The 25963-nt window shown below is 39.4% G+C and overlaps 1 protein-coding gene across 2 annotated transcripts in view; it reads left to right on the forward strand.

Moving 5' to 3' along the window:
* LOC102562739 (nuclear receptor coactivator 5) overlaps positions 1 to 25616 on the forward strand; it is a 76917-nt gene extending 51301 nt beyond the window's left edge. The window contains exons 11-12 of one of the 2 annotated variants that reach the window (XM_059713799.1): positions 22556 to 22655; positions 24519 to 25616. In XM_059713799.1, coding sequence (XP_059569782.1) covers positions 22556 to 22655; positions 24519 to 24543 — 125 coding nt within the window. In that variant the 3' untranslated portion in view covers positions 24544 to 25616. The remainder of the gene's footprint in view (positions 1 to 22555; positions 22656 to 24518) is intronic. The other variant, XM_059713800.1, reaches the window with a different exon arrangement.
* Positions 25617 to 25963: the final 347 nt, after the last annotated feature.

A 25963-nucleotide genomic window follows, 5' to 3' on the forward strand; every position in this document is an offset into this window, starting at 1 on the left:
GCCTCCACAGAGCGCCTGTTCTCTCCTTCAGTCAGTCTCTCCCTATGCTCTCGCACCCCGGTCAACCTCCAACACGGGCCTCAATCAGTCTCACTCTCTTGACCACACTACACACACACGTGCCCTCAGACACACAGACCCAAAACCTCACAGCCACACATCCACCCACAGATGCCCCCAAGCACACCCAAAACTACACACAGCCCTAGACACACACCAAGCTCTGTCCATGCACCCTTTATTGGCTACATGCACATGGAATGGCTCTGCACTCGGCCCCAAAATCTTCACATGACACCTCTTTCAGGGGTCTTAGATCATCTTTCATGAGGCAAGGCCACTCACAGTTCAGTTGGTGACCCACTTTCCATCTGTGTTGTGGTACCATAGTGTCTTCATCCTTGTACGTAGACCCAGACCCTAATTTTGGCTGCACCCTCTGACCAGTGCACCCCCTACAAAAAGTCAGGCAGTTGCCGCTCGCCACCCCTCCTCCCCCCGCCGCCGATACCTCTTGTAGTATCTGCAGGCAGTCAGCGATTCCCTGCTGGCTACTGCCAACACTGCCGGTGGTATCTGTGGGTGGTTGCCAACGCCTGGTCAGCGCTCACCACCCCACCCTCCTCCAACTGCGCCAGTGGCATCTGTGGGAGCTCCCGCTTCCTGCTGCTGCACTCCCTCCATGGCCACTGCGCTCCCACCACTGCTGTGCCCCCCCCCCCAGCCACCAGGTGCATGCGTCGTTCATGCCTTAAGCCCTGGTGTTGCAACATGCGCAGTCACTTTCTTGGTATGGCACAGTCTGATCATCAGTAGGAGCTCTGAGCTCTGAGAAAGTCAAGCATGCTTGTGAGGATGGAAACTTTGGAGAGATTAATTGTTAAACTGAGTGATAAGAGTCTGTTTATAACGTGGCTGAATTGGGGCAGATTTTTATAGGGAATGCAAAAGCCACATCCTTGACATAAATATCCACCACCCTCTCACACACCCCCTCCCCCCAATGATGCAACAAATTTGGTAGTCCCTGCTCCAAAAGCATGAAATGCTTGAGCTGTTCAAAGTAAAGGTTGCCAAAGTGTCTTAAGGTATCTTTCTCTAGGCTTATCTTGGAAAATGGCTGAACCATTTTCGATAAAAATTTTAACTTAAAAAAGAATGAGGAAAAATCATCCTGAAGCAAGACCTGGCATGTCAGATGTTAAAATCTGGCAAGGTTATACAATTAATAATAGGGGTTTACAATGGGAAGTATCGGGCAACCTTAATAGATGCTCCAGTCCCACAAATAGTGACTATTCTATTTTGGTTTCAAAGGAATTGTATAGCACATGTTGTTAAAGAAATAGCTTGCAGGTTAATGTGTTACTCTAACTGTAATCTTGTCAGACTTAATGGAATTGTAAAGATATTGAAGCTGAACTGAGAAACTCAAACGCTGCTACTGAACTTTATTGGTACTAGCCTCTAGGGCTACTGCTTAATGCTATAAGTGTTAAAAGATGCACTTTTACATAATTTAAAAGCTTCAACTCCCAATTATCAGCAAGTGCAGTTGTCACAATCTTTCATTTTTTATAGATTTCTTGACAGCTTCTATTCCTTTTAACCTGTCAGAATAACATGCTTGACAGCAACAACTGTAGCAATCCATTTTTATTTGCTTAATAGCAATTCTTAAGTGCAGTACAGTATAACTATGGAAAAAGTATAGTAACTTCCTACCCTACTTCTCTCTCTCTTTGTTTTGTTTTGTTTTTGGTGATGAATTTGCATACACTGACCTTTTAATAGGGACAGTACTGACCATGATTTAAGGATATTGGGCATAGGTAAGGGAGCTGACTATTATAGCATGAGTTGGGAAATGGGAACTTGTCTGATGGAAGTTTTTTTGGCAGTTCCATTGAGTAAGATGCATTGAAACTACAAAAGCAAATAAATTGCTAACTTCTAATAGTAAATGTGAAGTCTTAGCCATCTTAATTTTGCACTGTAAACATTTATGTTCTTTCATGAGGGGTTTCTTGAATTTCTGTCACTCACAATGCCCTACAGTATTAAAGTATTTTTTGCCTATTATTTATTGTGTTGAGTTAATAATACATTTAATATTACCCAGATAAAAATGTATGCCACATTTTATGTACATATGTTTACGGGTTTATGTAAGAAAAAAGCTGCACAACATAACCCCTGCCAATGTGGGTATCAGGCAAAGAAGTGATATGAGAAAATGAATATCACAGGTTCATGGACTTACCCATAACTGCTTGCTTTTCCTAATACTTGAAAAAAGTCTTGTCAAGAAAAGAAGATAGATTTGTTTGACAGAAGTGCAGGTCTACTTGACAAAAAACAATGCGATACATGACTTGGGCTTTTTCAAAGGATTCAACTTGGATTAAACCGTTTCCATTAAATAGAATGAATACAATTCACATTAGATTAATTAAAAACTGGCTCACTGACTCATCTCCAAATATTGTTAAATGGAAGATATTGATGAATGTGACTGTTTTCATGGGGGAAAGAGGACCCTGAGAATGGATTTTCGTTCAGTGCTACATAGTATTTATATTTTCTAACAGTATCATCCTTTACCAGATGATATAAAATCTCTGAGACAATGTATACAAAAGGAATATCAAGTAAATGGAAGGATGTAGCCAATGCTGTGTAAAGAGGTCACATAAGACCTTTACTAGAACACAGTGTCCAGTTCTGGTGCCTGGATGGAGTTCAGAAGATGGTAACAATCATGGAAGCAAGCCTGAAAAAGAGATCTGATTGTGTCAGTTTTCAATCTCACTGACAAGGGCATAACAGGAGCCACTGGTTAGAAATTAAAGTTTGACCACTTCAACATTGTAATAAGACCCAATTTCTTATCCTTCAGTGTAACTAACAGAGGCAATTTACTAGCAATTGTGGTAGACCTACCATTGTCTTCAAAATGAGTATAAGGGATTTTTTGGCTTGGTTTGGTTCGGATTATTGTTGGGATTTTTTGTTTGTTTGTTTTTTGGTGTGCACCATTTTAATAATATGCTTCTATCCAACTGCTGGGAGAAATTCTGAGCTCTGGGGTGTGTGTTTGTGGGACAGGGAACAGATTAGGTTGGATCATTGTTGTGGTCCCTTCTGGTTATAGAATCCATGAATATCTCTGTTCATTTCCTTCATGAGTCTTGGGAGAACACAAAGCTCTGCCTTGTCTTCTGCATACTCATTAAATGTTCAGCTCTGTGACAAAAATTATAATTATATCATGTTTCAGAGTTTTAGCTGGTGGCATGTAGGAGTCAGGAAAGATTTTTTTTTTTCTTCCCCTCCCCTTACCTCTTCTGCCACCCCTCCCTGTAACTTACAGTTGACTTGTATGGCTTTTTTCCACTTTCCTCTTAAGCATCAGAGATTCTCTACAGCTGGAGATGGGACACAGGGAATGGTGAATAAATGCTCAGGAATAGCACAGAGACTCTTGTTTCCTAGATGTCTAGCTGGTATGACTTGCTGAGGCATTCTCTGATTGCAAGATTTGGGGTCACAAGGAGTTTTTCCTTGGCTAAATGGGCAGATTGACCTTGGGTTTGGTTTTGTTCCACCCACTCCTCTTCTTTTGGCCTGGCTGATGTAACTGCAAGCCATTGCAGGGACTCTGGAACTGGTGGTACGTTCATTTTTCCTATTCTTAGTCTAGCACATAATTTAGTCTCCTGATGATTAAAATGCTTTACACTAATCAAAGTCTTTGGGCTTAATATAGGGGTATCTGGCTGAAATGTATTGCCTACAATACAGAGGTCAAACCAGCCAATCTAACACTTTCTGACTTAAATCGCTGAAAAATTCCATGTGCCACTATGATGGAAGAAGGCTATTCGTAGGTGAGATTAAAGGTATAGTTCTGCCTCTGTTAAAGTGATAGGACTTTTGCTACTCCTTTCACTAGGCCCAGGATTTCTTCAGTTTCCCAAATGTATTCTGTTTGCAGGTTATAGTTTCCTTTTGGGCTTAAAGAAGGACTCTTGTTGGGAAACATGGCAGATGTGAATTTTTGGGTCAGATTTAGATTGAAAGCAGCCTAAATAGGTGGGAATGGCCTGGATCATTCCCCAGGTTATATATTGACATAATCTTTGGGAGACCTAGAGAATGTTACTCTCTGAATATTTTATTTAAATCTGAGTTGAACTCTTTGCCTGAGGACCTGACTGCAAGGAAGCATTCCTACTGACCAAGTATCATACAAAATACCAATTTTGTTACTTCCTTGTTCTCTTCATAGCAGGGATGTGGCAATCTAAATCCAGGGATTTTTCAGCCTTTTATCTTATGCCTTTTTTTCTATGCACTTTTAATGGGAAGGTCTAAAACTATAACTACTCAGTATTTGTTTAGTCTTTATATCCTCTTATGATGCACTTATAAGTAGTAAGCTTACAGCAATGTATTCCAGCTGGCCATTGCAATTTAAGCTGTCCCCCATTTCAGAGAAGACAGAGATGCTTGCTTAATTTAAGACTTGACAGAGCTGATCACCACCACTGAATGCTGAGTTCACTACTGTCTATTTAAGATGTTTCTTGGTGTCCTTAGTGACCTAGCAAATAAGGGGAAAAAATTCCCATCCATGTAAAGAAAGTAGTGTAGTTTTTTCTAAATTGTTTGCCAATAGATACTTTAGCATCTGTTTCTTCTAACCTGTTCATGAAAGCCCTCATTTTCTCCTTTCCTTCATGAGGATGCTGTATTAATATTTATGTAAAAACTTTTTGTTCAAAGGAACTGATGAGTTTTTGTATGGTCTATAAACAGATTCCCCTTTGTATTTTTTAAATGGTCTCTTTTTCCATTTTTATTTGGAGTTTGAGGCTATTGAAAGAGGTTTCTGACCACTTGCCTCCTATGGAAGTATGGGCTAAAATTTCAAGGCTGTCCAGAAGAATGATCCATTGATTTGAAATGGAACAACTTGATGAGTGCAGAATGTAGAGGAGAGAAAGAAAGGAGATTGTGGGGGAAATGAAGTAATAAAAATGAATGTTGCATCGAGTCAGAAGTGGGGAGCGAGAGAGGCATGGATGGTATAGAATCCCTAACTACAGGTAAGTGATGAGCAAATTGAAAACTTCTGAGTATATTTCAGTGCTCCAGTAACCTAGAAAATGTTCCTGAGCAGAAGAGGGGGAAAAATAGATGGGAAATTCTCTGAGCTATCCTAATCTATGAAACTGCTTAATCCCACAGTCCTGCTCTCGCAGATCACCTTCAGTTGACTGAGCACATCTGGTTTTGTTTTAACATAACAATTAAAAATGCCAGAACACTGATAAGTAGGTAACTGGATTTTTTTTTGCCAACAGAAAAGATACCACAGTGTCTTAAGGAACAGCCCATTAGGCTCTGTTATTTTTGCAGTGCTGCCAATATAAAGATGTATTAAAAAGCCACATACTGCCTCCCATCATAAAATATCCAGCTTGTGTTTATATTATCACTTTTCTTCAGAGTGCAGAAACATTGCTTATGTGAATAATGGACCTGGCATGGACATAGGAGCTAGATGTGTGTGAAGAAGTGTGTGCACATGCAGGGTTTGTGCTAGGCTGAAAATAGTGGTTGTGGAGCTAGTTTTAAACTGGTAATTAAGAGTTCTTAAGACAAGCCATACATTTACCAATGAGGGTTCATTTAAGTACAACATTTTTGTACGAAGGAGTGGTTGTGGGGAGGAAGTAGTAGAAATGAACAGAAACCTCTTGCTCCTTCAACCAGAGAAGAAGATCCTGCTTTGTTTTTCTAGCCTACCCAAATGAATTTTTCCAGCAAAAGCTGGAAGGAAAGCCAATTCTTGACATTTAAAAAACCTGAGGCAGGATTTGAAAACGCCACAAAGAAGCATAATAATGTTACCCTTGCAGTTTCCACAATTGAAAATGGCAATCTTTGAAGGCTTTGTACTCTAAATTCAGGAGCAGAATCCTAGGGCATGATCTCCATTGCTGAAACTTCTTGGGAACTTTCCTGTCCTGTTTCATTTCCATAAAATTCAGAAAGTAGGGGGATGCTGCTGTTTCGGGTCTTTCACATAATAATAATAATATCCTTATGACTTCCATATCAGTATCCTTCTGACTACTCTGCTTGGGACTTCACACACACACACACACACACACACACCTCTCAAATCTTTTTTTTTTTTTTGGTCAGAAACCTGAAAATCAAAAGCTTTGGCTAAAAATTATAGGTTTGTTTTTAATCAGTTTGCCCCAATTTTCCAACCAGGTAATATAGTGTGGTCCATGGAACAAGGCATTGGGCTTAAACTTGGGGTGAAACTCAGGAGTCATGGATACAGAGGAGAATAATGTTTTTTCTACTATTTCTGCTTTAGGTAAAAAATCACCACAATATTCTGCATTTTTCTAAAGAAAGAAGAGCATGGTTAAAATATCTTTTATACCTCATCTCTCTCTTTCTTTTCCAATCACACCTCCAATTAAAAAATTAAATACTACCAATAATTATGATGCAGGGATGTTTCAAAATGCCTTTTGAATTTACAGACACTGTGATTGTACCATATATTATAACACTTCTTGGCATTCTATATTCTGTGTCTTCATGTTTTCAAAACTCTGTATACACATTAACTAATTACATTTTATTTCAGTGAGCCAAAGAACAACTCAGCCACAATTCCTTTGTGAATTATACCATCACATCATGCATCATTCAAATGAGAGTGCATTTATAGTGCCCCTCTACACTCATCACACACTCTGCTTACCAAAAAACTAACCTTCTACCAGAAGGGGGCATCCATTGTCTAAAAAAAGGACAGTTGCATTTTGTGTGCAAAAGAAAATGGTATTACAATATTATAGAGTAAATTTAATGATGTGGTAATGGAGAAATAGCAACACTTTTACGTATAAAAAAAATTATTCCCAGCTATAGAAAAAAATATACTTTCAAACACTAGAAAAAATCCTATTAGTAGTGTGTGACTTCTATACATTTAGGGTTTGAAAGGCATGTGTGTCTGTTTAACTGGGTCTTAAAATGGTTTAACTAGTCCATCAAAGGTATATCTAATGGTGCCCTTGTTTATTCCTTCCAGACTTTGCTTGGTCAGTATGATGCTTTCAATTCTAGTAGGAGGCTCCCCTATTTCCTAGCCAAAATGGGCTCAGATGGGCTGTACTTTTCCCTCTGCAAACTGCCTCGGGCTCAGCCTTTTAGCAGTTTTGTGGTGCATCTGCTTCAGGAAATCTGTCATAAGTTCTCTCTGGATCTTGCTGCTTTTCTCTGAGGTCTCAGATTTGTTGCACAAATCTATCCCTTTGTGAATTAAGAGAATGGCTTGGGCTGCTCTGAAGCTCAGAAGACCTTAACAAAGAGAATAAAATATAGCACTCCTCTTGCCATAACATTGAGGCTTTATAAACTAAAATGTGTCTCCAAAATATCTAACCTGGGTAAAAATCCTGAAAGGGCTGTTACTATCAAAGCAGAATTGCATTTTTTTAATATGATGATATTTCACAAAACATTCTTTTTTGATAATCCTTTTTTAAAAATATTTTTATGTCAATGTTAAGGTATCCTAAAAGACAAGTTAACAAATAGGAATGTTGGTGAATTAAAAATAAAACCATTAGATAGTATTGTTTTGTGTTTAAAAAATGAAACAGCATTCTTAATCTACTTTTAAAATTAAATCACTAGGGCCAGGTGTGGCTGATTTCAAAACACAGGCAAATGCTCATTGTATGAACACAAAATTGTCCACCTAGTTACACAGATAATAATAAAACAGCAGTTGTGTGTTTGTAGAAATTAAATCACTGGATTTTAGGGGAGAGGCTGTGGTTAGGGATGCATTGTGTTTGGTTTCCACCCTGTCCCTCCAGCCTCTTTATTTTAGAAGGAAAAAATGAGCCCAAATAGTAAAGGTTGCAAAAATATTCAAATATCCTTACTCCTCACATAATTTTTGGACCATCACAGCTACAACCTCACTCTTACACTACCAAAAATATTAAAGAAAGAATCTAAATGTTGAAAGAAGATGATGTAGGAAAGCAACATAAAAATAACTATGATTAGGCATCAAGTCTAGCCCTGGGAAAAAGCATTTTAATCTGGGATCCTACAGATGTGCAAGCCCATCATCCCACTTCAAGTATCTGTGAAGTATCTTAGATAATACTCAAGCTGTATGTGTAAACAACTGTCTCCACTCTTTTTTTTGACGGGAGTCAAAGCCCAGGACCGTCAGACCAACCCAACACCTGTTTTTTACCCTTGGACTGAATTGTCAGTGGTGGTTTGCTTGAGGATTCTGTATCTGACTTTCTTGCCAAGAATTTTCAATACAGGTTTCCATTGCTTTATGCTGTACCTGCATTCATGGAAAATGGCTCATAACTTGTATTTGCATAAAGGGAACCTACTTTACAATGCAACAAATAGGGTTACGTTCCAAGACCTCGACTGTGCTGACCCCCAGGCCTATTTCTACCACTTTTACAAGACAATTTTGGTACTCACCAACAGCAGACAGTACACACAAGCACAGGGCACTATCATAATGGGGATGGCAACTATAGAAACACGTCGCAGACAACAAGTGAGGAGCACAGATCCACATAGATTTTATTTTGGTGTGTATCACTCCCACAATGCACTGCACAAAGCAGCTAACTGTGGGCTTCCACCACACCAATCACATAAAAGTGAATATACCGTGAATACAACAATTTTTTTTATATGAAAAGGGTCATCGCATAAGCGAATTCACACATATAGAACACACACAAAGTCCAGGAAACCTGTATCATCATTCATTGTATTATTTAGGTGGTTCCCTGGCTGAAAAAGGATGTTGCATTTATCTTGGGATAAAACTTTTTATTCTGGGACAATGTGCAATCATACAAATGTCCATGTTGGGTGTCCAAGATAAATCATAAAAAAAGTTTCCCAGATAAGAGGTAGTTCTTTCTATCTATTCTATCTACAATCTTTTCTGGAATGTTACAAAGTATGTCTATGGTTATCCCAGGATTGTATCATTGATTAAATGGCAGAAAAGCGGCACTGCATTCAACTGCTCGCTAAACCATCAATAGAAGGGTGATTGTATATACATGCCAATCCTGGGATATTTTTGTTCTGAAAACACAGGTACAGTTTACCAGAGACAAACATCTTTGTCTACCCCTTGCAACTTAAGCAAGAAAACACTAAGCATAAAAGAGGAAAGTTGCAGTGGAGCGGGACTTAGAAATAAAAGTATAGAAAATAAAGTAGTTGGCTGTAGGAAAAGAAAGTAGTTGACTGAATTCCTTGCAGACAGCTGTTTATGGTAGCTCCAGGTACTGTGGGGTAAGAGCTACCTTATGAAAACACCCTGGAGGAAAAAAATACATATTTTATCCCCTTAATTCGCCAATCATGTCTCTTCTGAAGTCAGTGCTTTTAATGGCACAGGTCTGGTTGATAGAAATGGTGGCAATGGAAACGGTGGAGAGAAAAGTGATCTTGGTCTTTCTACTCCTATAAATATTACTTGGGATCTTGCATCCACCAGTGTGGTCTCTCTCAAACTGCAAAATAGTAACTGGATGGAAGATAAGCAGAGAAAATGTAGGACAGCACAATACTGGATTTTTCAAATAGAATGGTAAAATTAGGTGAAAAAACCCCACAGAACAAAAAGGCAGCAATCGGAAATGCAGGAGAAATAGGGCAGTTACTCTTCTGAAATTTACAAAAATATTCAGCAATAAAGGTTTTTGTAGCAACATAATGGTCTGCAGAAGTTGTTTTTTTCAGTGATATTATTTATAAATACAGGGCCCAGAGCCAATGATGACCAAATGCACAAGACAGTTCACAAATAATATGAGAAATTCCAACAGAACGTAGAAGTGGGGATATCAAAATATTTCAGAGACAAGTTTTTTTTTTTTCATTTGGTACTGGAAATAGAGAAAAGGAGAGATGCAGAAGTGAGAATGAAAATTAAACATTTTTTGTGTCTGAAAAATTAAGCATTTGAGGGGTTTTTTATGGTTAAAAACTAAATATTCTGTAGAAAACCAGACAAAATTATGCAAAATGTTCTTCCTTCCAAAAACAGTTCAAACAAAAATGTTATTTATCAACAAGCTGTAGATAAACAGTGTAAAACCAAAGGTACTCCCCTCAACATAGGGCACAAGAGTTTCAGTGGAAGTGTTGTTAGTGTAACAGGTTCTTCTAAGTCCCATAACTCAAAGCTTCCCAGGAGGAAAACAGAATATACAATATTCTGCTTACAAGGTAAAGTATAAGTCCATTTGAAGAGGATGTTTGCTATGCTGAACAGTAGCAGGTGTGTGTTTATTTGTTTGTCTTCTTAAGAATCACAAATTCTCTCTATAAATGCCATTGAAAGGTTTCTGCATGTTAAGTGCATTTACAATTTTAAAGCATTTGTTTAATGATGAATTTGCCTCATTGAGGAATCTTACTTTGGACAATGGGCTCCTTCCTGTAACAGCACTGCGCAGCACATTGCTGTGGCAGCTTATACACTGCTTTACTACAAATTTCAAGAGACATTAAAGTAGAAAGTAAATGAAAACATTGAATGTGGATGCAAATGCAGGAAGCTAAAAAAATGAGGATCAGTCATCTCAGAAGTGTATGTGGTATAGTACAGCTTGTCCTAGGATCCTGGACTTTTTATTTTTTAACATATAAAGGAAGGTCTGAAGTAGCCTTGATTTACATAAATGGAGCAGCATGTATCTACTTTCATCTTTAAAGGGCAGGTCCAGTTTGCCAAAGTGGTGATCCATCCTGGTCCAGGCAGAGATGGCTTAGCTCCAGACAGAACATTTGTACCAGCACCTGTGGTAATCTCATACCGAGGTACCTCATAGCTAATCCCTCCATGGGCTCTGCTGCCATAGGAAAGATGAAGCCAGCTGCAAATACTACTGTAGATAGCCCTGTCTTTACAGTACAGTCCACCCCGACCTGAACTTCCTTTAGCACCTCTTTCCTCTAATTCTCACCAACTTAGAACTTCATTGGCACACATGTGGGTAGACATATAACTCAACTCTGGCTCTGCCACCCATGAGTAACAGTCATTGCATGTTCCTGCCAATGAAACAATTAATTTGTCTGGTGAGATCCCTGGAGAAAGGAATCCTCTTCCACAATCTGAGGGCTGGCATAGGCTCCATGGCACGCAAAGCTCCTAGAGGTGCTATGTAACAGGAGAGCCTCCAGCCCCATGCCTTCCTAGCTACCGTGAATGCAGAAGGGCAGGGGCCACTTCTGCACAGTCTACCTACTTCTTGTCCTCTCCTACATTGCTTTTGCTGCTAAATGAAAACACACAAGGCTCCAGAGGCAGATTTTACTCCTGCAAATATTAAGACTGAAGACAGTGTGTTTAGCCTCCAAAAATTCTCATTTAGTAGAGAGGTGTATTGATTTAAAAAATGAATGGATTTAGACACCCTGTAAATCAAAATAATATGTCAAGCTGGAATCTTAGCAGCCTGAAATAATGTTACCTGCTGTACTCTAACTCAGTTTAATTCCAGCATCTAACTAGAACTAAAAATCACAATGTGAGAACAATGCAATTAGATTTCAGACAAAAAAGATACCATTGCTCTGTCATAAGATTTGCTAAGTTATAATAAAGCATGTTCATATGTAATCTAACTGGGGAAAAAATCATGTTTAAACCAGGCACGAGCCCTGTTTGTCTGACTCTCAGATAACAAAATTTCAAGCTTTTCCTTTCCCTTTTTCCCTTTTCCTTTCCCACTTCTTTCACTTTTCATATTGCTGACCAGAATCAAGTGTGCTCTAATTGTTAGAGCAGGATTTCTAACATCAGTCTAAAGGGTTTCTAAGCCCTTGGAAATTGCATCATGTTGGAACATGTTAACACTGTGTAAAACGTGACTTAGTGTAGGCAAGGACTCTCCTGGTTAAGGTCCTGTTGGCTGATGGTATGTTAGAAATAAATACAACCAATTCCTCCTTTTAGGGCTCCTACATAGTTCTGGCTAACTAGCACTTGAAATTAAGCTGATTTTGAATAAGCCACTCTTACTCCAGAATGTGTGTCCATGTATACACGGAATAAGGAGTACTATTTAACTTCCAATTCATGCTAGGTTAATTCACATTATTTTCCCTGGGCGGACAACCCCTTAAACTAATTGGGCCGTGTCATCATGCAATGTTTCACACGCTGTTGGTTAATACAATGCAATTTCCCAGTAAGTACCAGATCTACGTGACTGTGAACAAAGTCCTTGATGCATCTGTGCCTCAGTTTGTCCATCTGTACAATCGGAATAGTTCCCTAAAAACAGGGAATTGTGAATGAGTGGCATTGAACTGAGGTTAACCATTTAACACCACTCATTAAAGGATTTCTGTCTGTCTCTCTACAGTGCTGTTACTCAAATTATTTAGTGTCTTCAGACAGGTAGATATTTCTTCTGCCATTGTGTTGACTTTACCTCCTAAATGAATAATTTGGGTGCTTGTGTTTGGTGCTAATGTTAGAAAACTGAGCCTTCATTATGTTACAGAAAATTGTAATTAAAAAAAAAAAAATAGAGATCTCTCAATATCCTTTAATGCCTGCATTTTAGAACAGAGCTTTTGAGGCTGCCTATGCCAACCTCATTACTGTGCAATGTAGTTATCCAAACATTATCAGAAGTCTGCAGTAACACACTAAACCCTTGAAGGTTAACACAGCTGGATTTGTCAATGCTTGTTGAATGTAGTAAGATATTTGTTCTTTAGGGAAGTTTCTAAAAAAAAATCCAACTGTCTGGTCTTTTCTCCTTTAATGAAAATGCTAGAAAAAAAGAAAATATCACTTTTTAAGTTTTGAAAAGCTTAACCTTTCTTCAGGGACATATTGCAACTTTAGTAAGAGTCTTAGTCTAAATGGATTTGGTCATGGCCGACATTGTCCTTCAAGCTGACCCTGTGGTCATGGTAGAGACTACCATTAGTTTTCTCCTTTAGCACTAACAGCTGTCTGAAGCTTCTTCTTATTCAGAGGGGACCACTTCTCCCAGAGCACTTCTTCCCTCAAGAGTAGTAGCTTCTTCATTATAGCTCACTGTATCTTCTCTTACAATGCCCTCTGAAACCTTTTTCCCATAGACCAAAGCCTGCTAGATCTTACTAGTATCACCTTCTGTTATGCTTCAAAGCATCTGACTGGCTGAGACACCATCACTGAGACAATCTGAAGCATCACTGAGATGCAGGCCATTATGGTGTCTATATACAGATACTCATGCCCATCCCAAGTGTAACTTGCAGTTGTAACTGTAAATTGAGCAAATGAAAATGTTACTGAACTATGGAGATAAGAGTTAGATTGTGATGTCTACATGAATAAAACATAGTAGGGAAGTTATTTCATGGAGAAATGATGCAAGAGCAAATTGCCATGGATCAATTTAATCTAATTTCTTTGTCTTGCTTCTGGGATCTAAATAAATGTTTTAATAATTTATTAAGGGGGGGGCATTTAGTAGGTGGGAGGGAAGTGAAAAAGGATACTTTAATATGAAGTAGAGAAGGAAAACAAGACATTCAAGTTAGTCATTATAAGCTAGCTGGTATGTAAGCAGTTAAAGCAATGTGATACACAGGGGAAAAGACAGGCTTGTTGGATTTAGAAAGACATTGTACTAGAGTACAGAAATTTGAAGGGCTGTTTATTGTTGCTATGAAAATTCTGAAGGAAATAATTAATTTGTGCCCAAACAACAGCAGTTGCAAAAAGAATATAAACTCATATGTTGAAGTAAAAATACATTATCACCAATCTGAGTCCTGCATATATGTATTTAAAATCAAGTGTTTAGGAGGCACTTATTTTTTGGGGGGTACTCAACCAACTCTCACTTGTTCATTCATTTCTGCTCCTGGGCTTCTGTATTTATTGTAACTTTGGAAGATTTTTTATTTTAGCCACTTGATGTCCTGTTTCTCACCTTGTCCATATGTGTATGCAAGTCATGCCCATTTGTAGCCATGCTGTGCATGGCTCCTTATATGGTCTTGTTATGTGGTGAACTATCTATTACTATATGGCATAACAAGCCAATACAGCTGGCCTGCCCATTAATTTTGTGCCAGTATAACTGCTTTGATGAGGAGATTCATTGACATTGATACACTACAAAACCCCTAGTGTGGATGTGGTTATATCCTTATAGAGCTGTTTTAGGTCTTATGTACACGGGGGGGCTTCTGCTAGCATAACTGTCATTCAGGGTTTGAGACGAGATGTGATCCTTGACTGACGTAGTACAGTTTTCTTCTCATGGTGGGGATCTGGAATAAGTAATACCAACAAAAGTGCAGTTTGCCATTATATGCTGTGTTTACAGTAAAAGTCCCAGGTAGGAATATTGGTTTAGCTTTGGCAGCAAAAGTATACCTAGTATAGACTTAGCTTTATACCAGTATAGGTTATCCCTCCTCTTCCCATCTAGGAGAACTAATACCACTATACAGCTTGGCCCACATGTAGCTATGTCACTTAGGAGTGTGAACAAAATCACACACTTGTCCAACCAATTTAGCTGTGCAAATGAAAACCCTAATGTTGGCAAAAACATCCTGTTGCTGATACAGTTTATTCCATCTGGAAACTGGTTTATCCTATGTTGGTAAATAAATATTTGTCTAGCATAAGTTCCATTTCCACTAGCAGGGTTTGCTGGTATAGTACTCCAGCAAACCCTTTTAAGTGCAGGCAATTAGTATGATGGGGTATAACTTTTGTATGTAAACAAGTCCTAAGAATACATCTGTTCTTTACATATTACTGAGTGGCATCCTTAGCATGGAGTGGCCAAAGGAATGTTAATATGTTCCAATTTTGTCCATTTTTATCTGCTATGGTGGACAGGACAGCAAGCATCCCAATATTTGGCCGTGTTCTATTCTGCGGTCTGTTTCTTTCCAATATTTTTGTGACATTTCCTGAACTAGCTGGAGCAAAATCTTTGCTTTTTTTTTTTTAAGTTGCATTAATGTTGTTTCATTATTGACTGTTAGAGAAATAGTTTGTGTTTGATCCTCCTGGAAATCAGACATATTAAACTCCAAAATACTCCTGATCTCCATTAACCCAAAGAATGGAAATCTCAAGGTCACCCTGTGCCCAGGTCTCTGAGAATAACTGTTCAATATACTGTTGCTGCTTAGCTGGGCTAGCTAATTTTCCCTAATTGATTTTTGTGTTCTACTGAGTTTATGCATAAAGCTAAAAACAAACAAACAAAAAATCCCAAGATTTATTACAACTAGGTATTTTTATTATTAGTGCTGCCCATCCACATTGACAACATCATTAAAAAAATAACAAAAACATCAAAAATAATATCAAGAGGGATCCACCTTTACCAAAATTTAACCAACCCTTCTATTCAGGTGGATGAACATAAACACTTAATTGAATTCCAGCAGGATCATGGGGCTAGGAAGTCTTAAGCCTTTCTAGTTCAATGTAAGTGCAGAAAGTACAATCTAGCTTTAGTTTTTCCCAAAGCACAGGATTGGTTTCAACTTGCCTTTTCATTGTGGGTTTGTTATACCAGCTGTGTAAGTTACTCATCCTAGCATAATTTTGAGTCTGTAGTCCACACACTGGGTCTGTGTTCTTTTCCTAATACCATACAGACTTTATGAGAAGCAACTTGGTTCCTCTACAAAGACACTGGACTGAAGGTTGGGAGACCTGGGCACTGACTTTTTTGGGAAAATTGTTCTGCCTCAGTTCCCCACCTGTAAAATGGGAAGAAAATAATTCTTATTTATCTTTGTAAAATGTTTCCAGATCTCTGCCTATAAGTGCTATTTAAGGATGATATATATTTTACTAAGAAGAAATTAAGAGAAGAAGGATGGTCCAGTGGGTAAGGTACTAGATTCATAGATTTATAGATGTTGCCTTGGAAGATGTGGCCTTAAATTCCTTCTCTAATAGACATTTATGCAAGACTTGTTTGTCTCAGCACCCATCTGTAAAGTAGGGATAATACCACTGTCCTACCTCACAGAGATGCTGTGAGGATGAATGCTTAGACTGTGCAGTACTCAGACACTATGGTAGTGGGGGCCACATATAAGCACTACAGATAGATTTAAAGGTTTGCTCAATTTAGCTCCCTATTTTGTACCCAATAACCACAATTGAAGTTCACATGGAGCTGTAATTTGTATTGATTCTCTAAATGTTTTTATGTTTAACATTTTCAAAAGCTTACTCTGTAGAATAACAATATGGATCTATCTTTTATATAGCTATGGATCTTTCTTATTTCAATACAGGGTACTTGATAAATTCTTTACATACTTTGTTCCGTATTGATAGTGCTTTGTTATCAATGTGTACTGTAAATACTAATAGATTTACCAAGCCCTAATTTAAAACTGGATTTTCCTGGGAGTAATGGTGGTTTTATAATATTATTAGAGCTGAGATGAATTTCAAATAAACTCTGATGCAAATACAGTTTTGCAATTTGGGATTCAGATAAGCTCTTGTGATTCCAAATTTTGTTTAAATGCATCTAGCCGTGCAATTCCTCTAGCAGATTTGTTCAAAATGTTGTATTTTAAATTTGTGTACACCTGAAACAGTCTGATAAAATCTGGATCAGAGAGAGGCAGTTGAAATAAAAAAGGTAATGTTTTGCAAGATTGTATTCTAAACAAAACCGTTCCTCTTGCTCACCTCTAATTATCATTGAAAATGCTTTCCAGTAATAAGTATCCAATAGTTAACATTTCTTGTAAGGCTTTCCTCTCAGCATTTTATATGGAGCTCTGAGGCTGTTGATTGGATAAAAACCACAATAGGAAAAAAAGTCATGACAGAATGTATGACAGAAATAATGGTTTTGCTTTGTACATCTGTCAACTAATGCTTAACTAATGCTGAATTACTGTCAAACTCCTAGGGTGTTTGCTTTACATTCCACCTGAATACACAATGACTTCATGGCAATGAATTCTAAATACATGCATAATGGCTGGACATTTAGAAAATTAGGAGTGTAAAGAACTTTGGGCTGGATCCAAAGTGCCTAGAGGAGTACGTAGGCAGATTTAGGAACCTGAGTCAAAAATCGTGACCCAAAAGCTTCCTGCTCAGTGGCTGCTTAACTATGGACTTGTTTAAACATGGTACCTATTTTCCTTTTTGACCTTAAAGTCCCTTTGGCACCTCTAGTTTTTCCTCCAGAAATATCCGTGTTCAGTGTTTCTGTTGGCTAACCTAGCACACGGGCTTTCTGGGTCACCTTTCTCAGAGGTTGTTCTTTCCCCATGCATTCAGAAGAGAGTTTGACTTTGGGTTTTGGATTCACTCCAGAGACCAGATGCTGAAATTAGGGGCTGTGGTGTTTCACTTGGAGGTGCTGAATTACTGCTTAAGGCCTGGCCTTTTGGGATTTTTAAAGCATGTTTTCTAAGTTTAGTAATAGCTGCTTGATACCTTAGCTTTCATATGTTTCTTAGGGAAGAACTGCTTGACATCAAAAAACCCATCATGATCATTGGCACTTTTGCTGGCATATTCAGCAGAAAGGGCAATGATGGCTGTTATGGGAAGCAGTGTTTCCTAGTGAGTAGAGCACCAACCTATGTTCTGTTTCTGGCTGAACTAACAGTCTGTTGGATAATCTAGGACAAGATGCTTCATCTCCTGCTGTCTCAGTTTGCCCATATATAAAATGGTCCCTGTGATTCCAGCTGGGTTCTTCCATTGTTACTGGTGACTAAAGCTTATTCAGGCTGTGCTATGTTCTTAGGCAGACCCAGCGAGCACCCACTGTCCAGTGGTTTTGTACAGGTATTACCTGATGGGCCTTTGGACTAAATTAGTCTGATGCTGGTGCACAAGAAGAAACTGTATCCAGCTAACTCCCTCTCAGCTGTGCTGTATCTGCAGGAATAGCAACATAGTGAAAAACATATTTCAGTCACTGCATTTGGGAATGCAGTTGCCCCCAGATGCCTAGATCCTATACCTTGAGATGCATGGGTTTTTGATACAGTGGCCCAGATCATGCCCTCATGGTCCATGCATAGAAAGGGCTTTCCCTGTGCAGATCTTCCTCTTAGGGAGGCAAGGTTCTTTGGGTAGATGTGATATCTTTTATTAGATCAACTAAATAATTGGATAAATTGTTCTTTGCAAGCTTTTGGGCACAAATACCCTTCTTCAGGCATAGGGAGAGTTTGCTGGTGTTTTGTGCGCTCTCCTAGGTAGAATAGAGGCCAATATGCAAAATGCAGGTCTGTGAAAATACAAATGTGTGGCAGTGAGGATCAGAGGGAAAGGGAAACAACAGGTGTGAGACAAGTTGCATATTGGCTTCTATTCTACCCAGGAGAGCACACAGGACACCAGCAAATTCTCCCTATGCCTGAAGAAGGGTGTTTGTGCCCAAAAGCTTGCAAAGAACAGTTTTTCTGACTATTTAGTTGGTGTAATAAAAGATAATACATTTACTCAAAGAACCTTGTCTCCCTATGTCCTTAGACCAACATGGCTACAACCAACAACCCTAAGAGCATGGATCTTCCTCTTATGCAGCAAAGGAATAAGCCTTCCATGTTGTAGGCCTCTGGGGAAGTGGGCATAGCAGGACCAACTATATATTTTGCACTCCCTCAGAACCACTTCTACAATTGGCAACTCTCCCTTAAAAGCAATTCTGATGGTAGGCTTGGTCAGGAAGGTTAGTGACCAAGAGCCAGGCTGCCAAGGCTGCCAAGAAGCCAAGGTAGACAGCTACAAGGAGTGACAGCCCTGGGGCAGATGTATAGAGCTTATGTGTCCCCTTCTTACCCAGAAGACCCATGTGCATCACAAAGGAGCCAGCAGATTTGAGGACCCCTTTCCTTGTTTTCACAAGGCAGCTCAAACCCTCATGCTCAGTGGGAGGAATGCCTCAAGAATCCTACAGTATTTTCTGCCCCCGTGTGAGTATTAATACACAGCAGGAGCATCTAAACTGCTATTTGTGTTTGTTCATTTATCTGCATGTATGAAACACCTATCTCCTGCCCCACGCTGGTGTGAAGGGGTAAACACTGGGCAATTCAACAAGCAGAAAGATCTACAAGAGCGATTCTCCCTTCCCCCAACTTCTGATTATTTGCCTTTGTAAGGAGTTGTTTTACTTGAAACGGTGCTCATTCTTCTTAGTTTAATGGCTGCTTAAATGATTTTGCCTTACAGCAGTACCAATGACAGAACCAATATATGGCAATAGAGAGCTCAGTCCCCTGTGCCAAGCAGATTTGTCGGTATTCCCCCAGCCTCTGTAGAGCAGTGTAAATGGACAGGGCATTCTTTACTTCCTGCCATAAACTGTTGGGTATTCTGCTATGATGGATAAAACAACTGCAGTGTTTCAACCCAGGGGGAGCTTCTCCACCATTGAAATGCAGCTATTCCTATTCTGAGATTTTGTTGTCCAGTTTCTACACTTCTTTGGAATCATGTGGGAGGAAAGATGCTGTCTCAGTGTCATTACCAGCTTCTCAGTTGAGGAACAGATAATGGGTAACTAAGATCTGCATGGGTGGAACTTGTGTGGGCCAGCATGGAGCATCAGGGAAGCCAACGAGGCTCTATGCTGAACCAAGTGTCTGCCCATATGAAACGATTGTAGGACTGAGAGATGAGTAGCTTTGCTCACCAGTGCTCTGAGCAATCGGCCCATATGAAAATATCTAGCAGGTAAGGTGAACTGTGAAGTATGATGAGGGGGTTCAAAAAGGCTGTGTTTTGACTGAGCAAGGGGAAATGAATTCCCAAACCAGTGTGTTCTCACAGAAACATATCCTAGTCAGAGCAAACAGTTTCAGTTTTAAGTGCTTCCTCTCCTCTCGTCCATCAGAATAGCTGGGTTAAGAATGTGAAATTTTCAGATCTTTGTTCTGAATAGAGAAAATTTGAAATGTAAAACATTGCCACCAGCTCTGTCTGGCCAAATTCAACATGACCAGTGTGTTTCTAATGTAACAGTGCAGTACCCCAGGTTCATGTTTTGGGCATGCCTGCACCATTGTGAAAACACACCCAATTATTCTGTTCAGCATGTACCAAATGCTAAAAGTATGATAATGCAGCCACTGTTTGGTGCATACACAATAACTCTCAGGTTCAGGTGTGCTCAGTGGCATGTGCCCAGAGCTGCTCTAACAGCAGGTACGTTACATTTGTATGGCATTTGCCTTAAGTGCTCGAGTGCGTTTTCACAGTAGCAGTCCCTAGCACAGTCAGAAGTGGTGTTGACATGCCTTTCAGTACCATAATATTTGATCAGAGACGCATGAATACTTTTGTTAAGGCACATTTTATGGAAAAATGTATGCTAATTCCTTGCCACAAGGCAAGAATAAAGAAAAAGTTAGCTGGTCAGCAAATTTGTAAGATTTTTGAAATTATAATGAAAATGGAAAACGATTTTCATGAAAATTTTCAGGATTCCTACTTCCTTCCTCCCCAGCTCCCAGCTAGTCCTACACAAAATATTCAAGAAGATCCTTCCAATATCCTATCAGTATGGAGTACATTAAACAAACATCCTGTAGTTTTTCACTACAGCCACTAGGGAAAAATACAAGCCTACATAAAACTGTACAGTTGTTTTTAAAAACCAACGATGTCAGAGGTGACTAGTGTTTAGTCTTTGAAATGATGCATGAAGTATATGCTTGAAAACAAAAAAAACATATGACGTGGTAACAGAAAGTAAAGAATGTACTTGCAAGAGTCTTTTGTAGAGTTATTTAGAAGTGGAATGATCTCAGCCAGGCAAAATACAGCGTCTAGTAATTGACTGCTGTTTAAGACTATGTTAACTCTACTATGGGTATTTTGGCATGACTACGTGATAGAATTTGATAGGCATCACTATGTCTTTCAGGAGTCAGGAGACTGATTGGGTGCAATGCCTAACTGACAAAGTTGTGCAGCAAAAGCGCTTAGAAAAGATGCAGATATATCAGCAAAATTATTTTTTTTGGCAGGACAGTTGGATGGGGGCCTGGGCTAAGGCTGAAGTGCACTTTGCCAGTGTAAGTTGTGTCCATACTTAGAGCACTTTGTCATTGTAGTCATACTAGCAAAGAGCTCCGAGTGTAGACGTCATCTGTCTGTATCCCAGTTTCAATAACAGAACAATATAACACATGCCTGCTCCCTATCGTATTACTATTCTCATGATGATAATGATAGCTTTTATATAGTGCCTTCCATCAGTAGACATCAGAGCTTTACAAATGAGAGAGACATCATTATCTCCACCTTACTGAGAGGGAAACTGAGGCACAGCAAGGCAAGTGACTTGTCAAAGTCACCAAGCAGGCCAGTTGTCAGGTCAGGAATAGTGTTCTGTACATTCGGCCAGGCTGCCTATACTTAAAGCAAATCTGCCTGCCTCAGCTTCTTGTTTCATATCAAATGACTGAAGAATCATTAAAAACAGAACTATAGATCAGATCCAGTGTGAGTATGGGCTGGATCCAGTGTTAATTAAAGTCAGCGAAAGTCCTTTCTTTGACTTCAATGGGTTTTGGATCTGACCTTCTAAGAATAAATGGACAATGCTTCCTATTAACTCATTAGTAACCACAGCTGGAACTCTAAGATTTAATGTAGTTGTTAACACATAGAAAGAAAATACTATTCAAATACCATTTTAAAATGTCATTAATAGAACATTCCATTAATGTGCTATATTGCATCATGGGAGAGTGGACAGCACTTACATTAAAATAATTTTAAACAAATACATTATACATAAACATTTATAAGAAATATTTACATAAACCAAGCCTTTGTAGCAGTGGACCCACTTATGTTTTATGATGATACAACCAGTAATAATTAATTCCTCTTGAAGAAACAAGTCTATTAAGGGAATACATTTTCTATGTACCAAACAAAAATCAAATCTATAATGCAGGGGAGCTTTTTCAAATGACAAAGACGTAGATTTTAGAAAAGCAGAGACTGCTAGATGTAATTTTAAAATCTTTCCTCTAAAAATGTATCTGTAAACAGGGGGGCACAGTCTCAGCATCTACCAGTCTACCCAGTACACACAGACCAAACCAGTTAGAGTATTAGTATACTTGTGACAGACTACAAGGCTAGTTATTCACTGTGCAATTTTGGCTACCTCCCTTCTCCTTTGCCTACTGGTCAGGAAGTCAGAAACTACTCCATAAAGTGACCCACCTCTCAGTATTATCTGAGCTCCCTTCTCATTATGAGTGTGCAGACCGCCAATCCTCCCATCCGTGATTTTAAAACACACTGTGGCAACTACAACAGTTGCGTATGTGGAAAAAGTGATGAGGTTGCCTAAGAGCCTGCAAGGATGTTTAAGTGCACACACTGGGAAAGGATTCTATGTATTTGCTTTGTCTTTTTGACGATCTCTGTGCTACTATTTAGGGTCACCTGGAGGCACCCTTCAGCCAGACCAGCCAACCTGGCAGTGGCCTAGCCCATCCACGGCAGCTCCCCTGAACCCTGATTACCTGGAAATAAGTAGGTAAGCTAACGTTATGTGACCAGCTGGGCTACAAGCAAATGTTGCACAGACTGGTGATCCTTGCCACAGTTTGAGACTTTTTGTACTGCCCCCCAAAACTACTTCTAAATACCCCAAGCCTCTGTATTCTTGTTCGCATTGTCCATCTAAAGATGTTTTTATATTTTCCTCAAATTTTCAGTGGCCTGACCTGCAGAATAGGCTGTGTTGAGTCCTGGAGCAGTAACAGTTTTAAGGTCCAATATCTTGCAGTGTGCAGTGGCAGAGTGGTTAAGGTGTCTTGCTATAGTCTCCAAAGGCATGAGGCTTGAGCCTTACTCCAGACTTGTGTTGAAGACTGCCTGATGTTGATCATCGATTGGACTGGAGAGTCAGCGGTGGCTTGACTTGTTACCAGCCTCATTACTCTCTGGCATGCTGCTTGGCCAGCTAAACTAGGTTGGATCTTCTTATCCATCCTGGCTAGAAACAGGAGCTTTAATCTGGAATATGTCTTGGCTTTTGAAAGATACAAGAATTGCTGCTTGTTAAAGCAGGTCTTTAAAGTACAGTGACTGTAGAACTGGTATTGTGGGATTCCATGCTTACTGTAGCTCACTGATTCCAAATCCAATCTGCTAATTTTGATAAGTAAAGGGATAGTTTTTATAACTTCTGGCCTTGTGAATAAAGCTTGGGTCTCTTGCTTGTTTCCTTATCATGGACTATTATTGATAACAAAGATTCTGCAGGCCAAATTAGACCCTCTGAGATACCTGGGCTAACACCGCTGAGATGTGCAGATCTCAAATTGTAAGTGAAGTGTCCAAGCGCACGCACATTACTAACATGTTTATGGAATTTTGTACCACCATATATAATTACAAAATAACCATTACAACTAGTCTGAGTAACATACACCATATTGGCACTCAAACAAATATGTGATTAGTACAGATTTACTGGTCAATAGTCTCCTATATCAGGTTTCACCATCTACAAAAGGAGGGGAAATTCACCAGTCCTCCCATCCTATATTCTTCATACAGGCAAAACTCCCACTGAGATCTCATTGAATTCAATGGTAGTTTTGCCTGTTGTAGAGCTATGGAATCTGGCTATTTACTTGGCTAAAATGTAGTTACCTTTATGGTGAAAGTAGAAGGAAAGCTGCACATTTTTTCAATGCACCTTGCACTTCAGGGTTATCAATGATGTGTGTGGAAGGGCTGGGAGACAGAGGACTGGTTTCTTTTCACTGGGATCCCAGAACAACCTGTCCTAATGGCTTCACACAGCTGCCACTGGTATGATTTAGTTGTAGATATTTTTCCCCTACAGATTTTATGAAAAAACAGGTTGAGTTGCTTTTTGTATAAACTGAGGCGTGTGTGACATTTTTACAAGAAAGCCCTGCAGATTGATAGAAATCAGGGTTTCTTGTAAATTGCCATGGTCTTAGGGTAGGGACATGTCCTAAGAAAAAAATTGAAGTGCCCACTCTGCAAATTTCCATTGTCAGCCCTCCTAATCTTCCATCTGAGTCAAATGAAATGGCAATGTTCACTTGCTTAACTCTTAGAGGATTCTTGCACCTCAGCTTCCATCAGGAAATTGAGACACACGTATTCATACACCTGATTTCCTTGTTTCCTGGACCAAATGGCAGTGACAGTCACATTCAGTTGTCAGTGCATGCTGCTTAATGGGAATGGAAGCCCCAGTCTAGTCCTGGGATCAGATTTGACATCTAGCCAGCTATTTAGATTTATTCCCTCCACTTTTTTTCAATAGCTGCTGATCTTGTTGGAAAAAAAAAAGAAACCATTTTGCACATTCTGTAATGTCCATTCTCTCTTTTACGTTGCCCCTTTTGAATTTCAGGCTCCACACAGACTTGTTCAGGTAGTTCCAGCAGACCTAAAAAGTCAATCTTCATCTCTTCTTGGTACGGCACCATCTACAGAAATCAGAGCATAAACGCAGAGAGAGAAAGGGCAGCAACAACAAGAGGAGAAGAAAGCAGTATGCCTGGGAGAGGGGTATGAGGAGAAAAAGAGAGGATTGCCTTTGATGTATTCGTTTCCTCTTATTAGTATCCTTCTAGTAGTGCTCAGGCTGAGATAGCTGACCTGTCCAAAAGTTAGTGATCCACACACAATCCACTCCCAATAGTGCAAAAGTACAGACATCATAGATGAAAATAGCAGAAGTCAAGATAAAGAAAGAAACCATGGGCTGTTAGATATGAGTGCGAATAACCTAAGTTCACCCAAGTGGCAGAGGTACTATCTTAGTTTGTGGAGAGTAAGGAAAGAATTTCTTAACAATCTCATTCTCTCACCGATAAGCACATCTCTCCTGTTTTCTATGCTGCTACTGATAAAGCCTGCCCACACATGAAAGGACTTGGCAGGGTACAAGGTCAACCTTACACAATTTCCTCTAATTGTGTGGGTCTGGCTGACCTTCTTATTTGACAGCAAGGAAGGATAGCTGCAGACAGAGATGACAGGGAAAAGCCTGGCAAAACTTTTCCTGATATTGCTGTAGGATGCTTCCTATTATTGCAGCCCATGATTTCCATAATGTAGACTCATAAACACAGTCTATCAATAAGCAGGACTCTAAATAGGATTGTCTGATGCATATCAAGGCAACCATCAAGTTGGGAAGCTCAGCCATCTCACCCAATGGCAGTTTTACAAGGTCCAGAGAAGACTGAATGAAACTTAAAGGCAGCCTTGAAAAGGAAAGAGAAGAAAAATGGCAAGTCTCTGCTTTCCTGCCCATTTCTTCAGCTTTCTGAATTTTCACTTACTCTTTCATAAAAAACCATGAAGTAGAAGAGGAATAAAAGAAAAATATGTACTGGGTACGTCTACACATGCCGATTTAAGAGTTTTCTTTTGGGGTCAGCTGTATTGATCTGGGGCTATATGGTAGAGAGAGTTGTTTTGTTCAAATTGGTATCTTTTATTAAACCAACTTGGAGGTGTGTTGATGTTTCTAGCAATCTTTTGGATAACACAGTATCCTTTTTTAGCTAAGTGGAATGCAGAAGGGGGAGACTCCTCTGTGTATACTGGGGAACCCGTCAGTAGTCTATGTAAGTGGATAGGGCAGTTGAACTGCTCTGAGGCTAATCATACATCCATGGGGGGGGAATTTTTTTTTCTGGGTTATGGCATGGGAACCTGGTATGGTTGCAATTTAAGCAGACTGTAGCGAGGAAGATAGCTCATGTCTGTTCAGTCCATAATTTTTCATGTCCAGAGTGGTAATGAAGTTGAGTTCATGGGCATGTCTTTTGAAGGTGTTCCATAAAT

The sequence above is a fragment of the Alligator mississippiensis genome, chromosome 10 (genome assembly GCF_030867095.1).
Source record: "Alligator mississippiensis isolate rAllMis1 chromosome 10, rAllMis1, whole genome shotgun sequence".
Taxonomy (NCBI): domain Eukaryota; kingdom Metazoa; phylum Chordata; order Crocodylia; family Alligatoridae; genus Alligator; species Alligator mississippiensis.